At 38.0% G+C, this 6,000-nt stretch overlaps 1 protein-coding gene across 2 annotated transcripts in view; it reads left to right on the top strand.

Moving 5' to 3' along the window:
- Positions 1 to 4,362: 4,362 nt before the first annotated feature.
- The window catches only part of LOC139720301 (uncharacterized), a 75,841-nt gene continuing 74,203 nt past the window's right edge, over positions 4,363 to 6,000 (top strand). Inside the window, exon 1 of one of the 2 annotated variants that reach the window (XM_071631663.1) lies at positions 4,363 to 5,301. In XM_071631663.1, the coding sequence (XP_071487764.1) occupies positions 5,038 to 5,301 (264 nt within the window). In that variant the 5' untranslated portion in view covers positions 4,363 to 5,037. The remainder of the gene's footprint in view (positions 5,302 to 6,000) is intronic. The other variant, XM_071631664.1, reaches the window with a different exon arrangement.

Raw genomic sequence — 6,000 nt, 5'->3', positions numbered from 1 at the left:
GTCTCATGGTGGCAGAATCGTTACCTTATCTAATCGTTAATGTTAATTAGTTCTACCAATATTGACTATCGGTGATTTAATTAATGTATTTGCTACTAAATTCCGCTGCTAAGAATATTTTTGCAGCTCGGCAAAATCTATCTTATCGAGCAAGTCCGCTAATCCGCATAGGATCGAGGAAAGCTTGGAGTGGTTGTCATGGCAACAGCGAAAGCTGGCGCTCTGGAAGCGATGTTGGAGTTCCGATGCCATACCAGTGTAGGGTCCCAGGTGTAGGTAATTTCCCGTAAAAAATGTGTGTTCAGAATGAAACAAAGTACAAGATATCTAAAGAATCTATAATATGATGTAAATTATGAAAGACTCCCCTCCCTCTTTTCGCGTTTGATGTGGGCTATATGTTCATACTTCGCTACAGCACTCGTTGGAGAAACCAGGGAGGTGAGAGAAACATATAAACATATAGGCCGATTGTATGTAGCTTGGAAGATGTCGTGTTATAGATTCAGTACACAGTAGACCCTTGTAATGTCTGATAATGCGCCATTTTGCCAGATTTAAATAACAGGGCTGCAATAAATTGCTATCAGCCATTCCAAACACTTTAATTCATGACAGTGCATACTTCAAGGCTTTCTCAAAATGCGTGCGTTTTGAAGAAGAGCTGCTCGTTAAACATAAAATGATATGCGTTAATTGCAATGTTCGACATTCCGCCTGTTGCATGAACATGGGGAGGGGGTAGTATATCCGTCGGGAACGATAAAATCACTGAGTTGAATTTGCTTAAAATCAGAATTGGATATAAACAACATGCTTCCTTTATTTAATCTCCCTTGATGTTTGTTCTGATGTTCATCCCTAAGCTGATCCGATATCACGTGATTGTCGTAGGCCCTAAATGGATATAAAAGCGTTATTTGTTTGGAAGGTGTATGGAATACAGGTCATGGGAAAACATCATGACAGACATGAAACATGTTTGATCTAAGAAATCGTGAATAAAGGAGAAATGAGTTTGTTGTTCTATTCAAAGGGTTCAATTGAACCACTGGTCTTTGAAACCGTTGTAATCCTGCATGAGGTTGGCATGTTGTAACAATAAACGGAGTTGTGGTAGACAACAAACAATATTCATACCTACTCTATAATATTGGCCTTAGACTCATATCAGTATTACATGCTGAAATAAAATGAGAGAGATGTAAAGTGAGCTGTCAGAACATTGATAATTTGCGGTAACATTTTATTTATGTTTTGCACTGATATTGCTTGACCGAGAGGAAGCGTCATGTATACCTATAACATATAGTGATATACATGATATATATATATATATATATATATATATATATATATATATATATATATATATAATTATACACGTATATTTTCTTGTATCTATTTAGCTCGCGTTACGATGGTCTTTGATGTATACTTGATGTAGACAACTGCTCAGAGCCTGAGTAAGGTTTATACATTAATTAGGTGAAAATAATATCATACCCCCAAAAACTGAGATGAATAAAACCAACAAAATCAATCAATCTTGTATCAAACAAGCAAAAATTCTCCACGCCAATCCCCCCCCCCCAAAAAAAAATCATCGTTATAGATACATTGTAATAGGCAGTATAGGGCTCACACTCTGCTTCTTAGTGGGACCCTCCACTTCCATCCTCATCCTTAGTTGACTTGTATTATACGCTTTATGTATATATTAACAAAGATGTAATCGCATCTACTTCTCATTTTCATATGTACCTTGTCAAATTATGTTCTGCAAGTATTACAAATATCCTGTACATATGCAATGTATATAATTTCTTTGTTTATTTGATGGAAGTGAAAATAAAGTTGAATCTCTTGAATATACAGAGTATGCTAATCAACCTTGTCGAGCCAAATTAGTATGCGGGTCTGAAAGAAATACATGAAACAATAACGATTTAAAAAGGTGCAAACAGCTGTTAAGATATGGGACATATCGCTTTTTTTTTTACATCTTTACAGCACAAAACCTATTTGGAATAGTGAACAAGAACAACTCGATGTACTTTCTTAGATATGGAAATCTTTCGAATAAGCAGTGTTTTTTTTTCTTTGTCCCCCAAAGGCGCGAAAGCCGAACACACCCCAATGCACGCCTCCCTTTCAGACCAGCCTCAACACATTCATTAGAGATTGGATATATCTTCAATTAAATTTAAAGTGTCGGGCTATTGAGTCGTTACGTACTAGCATTAACTTTACGCACCGTATTGTCCCTTTAGTCTGTGATAACATAATTATGTCAGGGCTGCCAACATTGGAAACTAGTTGAGAGTGAGACTCCCATAGGCCAATGCTATAATTTAGGAGTCAAAATGAGTGAGATGAATAGAAATGCATGCAAATGAAATAAAGTTTTAGAGTGAGAAAGGACCAAAATGAGTGAGTCTCACTCTCAATGAGTGAGAGTTGGCTATGTAGACAAATCATTGTTTGAATTCTTAATGCTGCATATGCATATATACTTCCCTTCGGCTTTTCTTCTTCTTTTGTTTGTTTGCTTGTATACAGAGGAATAATGTGCTTAAATAAACATTAACACGTTACCTTTATCAATCTACAATATACCTGATTTGCTGAGGTCCTGTGAACGTACAGTCGGCAGCATTCATCTCTATACGTCAAATACTGCATAGTGCGACTGTGTTTCAAGTTACTATAGGGAAAGAATCAATTAATCAAACATTATTGTATACAATATAAAATAAGGTAAGGAAATGTGTAATATTTTAGCACTGGTTATCTTACGGCTTTATGTTCTTGAATTGTCTTACAGTTGACTGCGAAGAGTATAATTTGCTGGTGGAAATCTTAAACCAAAGAACTCGACTTGGTTGAAGGTAGATTGATGAGCACTGAATGTTGAGTATGTGAAATACATAGCTTTACGCGCCACTGCTGATTTGAACATTGCCAGTAAGGTGTTTATAGAATTAGTGGTGATTATTGTTGCGTAATGTTAACAATCCTGCATCAACGACTGCACAAAAGAAAGGAGATGCAGACGGGTATTGAGTTTCAACTCCTTGGGCAGTAGGTGAATAACTGTTATGTTTTTTAACCATTATTTTCTGGCAAAGATCGAGAAACAGACAATAAAAAAGAAACAAGAAAATGAAAAGAAATAAAAATGAACTGACTACGAAAGGAAATAAAATAAAGCAAAGCTGAATGTGACGGAGAAGGAGAGGGTACAGAGAAAAAACGTATCCGGGCAATTACCCCCAGAGGCCAATTACCCCCCGACTAAATACTGGTTAGTGGATGAGGTTAGAGTAAAGATTATGGTTAGGGTTAGGTTTAGGGTTAGGAGTTTGGGTTAGGATTAGGATTAGGTTCAGGATTAGGATTAGGATTAGGACCAAGGGAAGGGTCCGGGGTAATTGCCCTAGACCCAGAAAAAGACCTCTCCAAACGTGTGAAAACGTGTGAAGAATGTGACTAAAACTTTGAAAGAATCAACAACCCTGACAACATTTCGGACATATATCCGTGATTTAAAGGGATAGTATAGTTTTGGTTGAGATGGGGGATTCAGATTTTAACTTTTTGAGAGGTAATTAGAAACCACTTATGAAATATCAAAGAGCATACAATTCTAAGAGGAATTGAAAGTTTATTTGATGAAAATCGGTTTTCAAAATGGCTGAGATATCCAGAAACAAAGTAAAACAAAACGGTCCCAATTAAAGGTGGTTCCCACCTATTACTAGTGTTATTACCTCAGGCATTTCAAAACCATCTTTCATCAAATAAACTTTGAATTCCTCTTAGAATTGTATGATCTCTTATTTCAAAGAAGGTTTCTCATTTTCTCACAAAAAAAGTTGGAAACCTATAAAAAGCCCCATCTCTCATCCTAAACTATACCATCCTTTTATCTTCCTTAGAGGGAAAAAAGTTGCATTTCTCTCCCATTATAGAAATCGGAATCACAGATTTGTGTCAAAAATATTCTCGATGGTCACTTCGATGAATATTTATGGCAATCTACATCATAATACATATCATCTAGTTTTTATAACCGGCCTCATGGTATGAGTTCTAAAGATCATGAGATGACCGTAGGCGTACAGAGTCATACTCTATTGAGATGACTGAGCTGCTTGTTGTCAAAGGCGAAAATTGGCAACTCTGATATAGCGCCCTCTAAACAGTTGTATATTTATGAGTGTGCGTAATTGGACACCCACTAACAAAGTTTTGATACTGAGTGTTACAATTAAAAGTTTACCGTTAGAATTCAGTCGAGGTAATGCAATTAGCGTCATGTATGTCTTTTCCATTCACCTTGCCCAATGGATTATATCCATTTGCACTTGACACGAATCAAATCGCATTTTGGCAAATTAAGCCGTGATTGGCTTTAGTGTGTTTTGTGCATACGACATTATAGACTTTCCAGTTAGTTGCCTTTACATTCTTATTTTGCTGCACGCTCTTTCAGAAAAGGGTGCCTTTTGTATCGCCAGTGTTACGGGTCATTCGTCCTCAAACGAACTTACAAAGAGAGAGAGAAGGAAAGAAAGAAAAAGTAATCTCGGGGTTTGGCAGGCTCGCACCGTCTCTCTACAATCATTGACTGCGTTCGAGTCGACTTTTTTCTTTTTCTTGTTCTTTTACTAAAGCTGTGTGTGTACACGGTTTGAACACTTTTTGTTATTCGAGACTGGTGTTTGTGAGTTGTTTTGTCTGAGACCACGAATACTCGGTAATTAGAATCCCATTTCGTGGCCCCCTTTCGGGTTGGTTATCTGAGAGCAGCAGCGAGCCAGTGCGTAGAGTCCTACGCGCAGGCTGCCAGGCAGGAGGAGCACCGCTTGGTATTTGGCCGTAAAAGGCCAGGAGCTGGAATACTAAGATTTCGGGTTGAAAGAGCGCGGAGGTTTTTGTCGCAATTACGGCGTTCTAACCCGAGTATAATCTCCGACTTTCCTGGACCTGTTCGGATTTAGAATCGCAATACTTTGATTGAGGAATTAAACAATGGCCAATAACGGTGAGGCAGATGATATGGAATCAAGTGCCGCGAATCGAATAGCGGCCAGGAGGAGAGAGCGCGCCGCGGCCTCTGGCTCTGGCGAAGGAGGCGACGAGGGGGCCGCTGGTGGGGCGAGTGGCGGAAGACCTGCTAGACAGAAGAGAGAAAAGAAAGGAGGAGCAGGAGGAGGAGGCGGTGGCGGGAAGAAGGGTGGAAGATTCGGTAAAAAGAGGGAAAAGCGCAGAGGAACTGGAATTGTCGTCTTGGATGTAAGTAATCCTTCTTTAAATCAACAGAAGTATATCAGTAAATCAATAAGGGTCTATATGCTGAAGAATATACTCATCCCAGTATCCCAATATCTTTTACTTGAGCATTGCCAGTGCAACTAATCATCTCCCGTGAGGAAAGGGTTCTGCATAAAAACTCACTTAAATGATGAAACTTTACCTCCATCTCCAACCCTAATCTTATCCTTTCCCCAAGGATTTGGGAGATCCAGAGTTGATAGGTATACATGCAATAAACTATATTTATATCACATTATTTGCTAATAAAATGCTATAGGTCTATAGGCCTACCAAATTACTTTTGTTTTGTTTTAGTGGGTGTGCCTTGCAAGACTCTTGCCTTTCCCAAGTATGTTTGAATTACTTTTGAAATTAATACTGGCATCCTATGTTATGTTGCCTGACTCTGTAGAAATGGTATTTTTTATCACTTTTTAATAACATTCTAGCTAGTCATACTGCAATATGCTTTCCCTGGGTTTTCAGGAAAACTTTTGTGACCACAAAGTGTAATGTTTATACTCTACAAAAGAAAGATACAGTAGTAGATGACTGTTGACCTCACCATGGCATGAGTTGTCATTATTTTGTTTAAGCTGCCTGGTCAAGCATTAAAAAAAATAAATACATGTCCCTGAAATTGTTCTTAATCTTGATTTTGCTCTTGTTTTTGAATTT

Source organism: Diadema antillarum, unplaced genomic scaffold (genome assembly GCF_040938485.1).
Source record: "Diadema antillarum isolate AM-2024a unplaced genomic scaffold, OU_Dant_1.0 scf00000126, whole genome shotgun sequence".
Taxonomy (NCBI): Eukaryota; Metazoa; Echinodermata; class Echinoidea; order Diadematoida; family Diadematidae; genus Diadema; species Diadema antillarum.
This window is presented reverse-complemented; position numbering and strand designations above follow the sequence as displayed.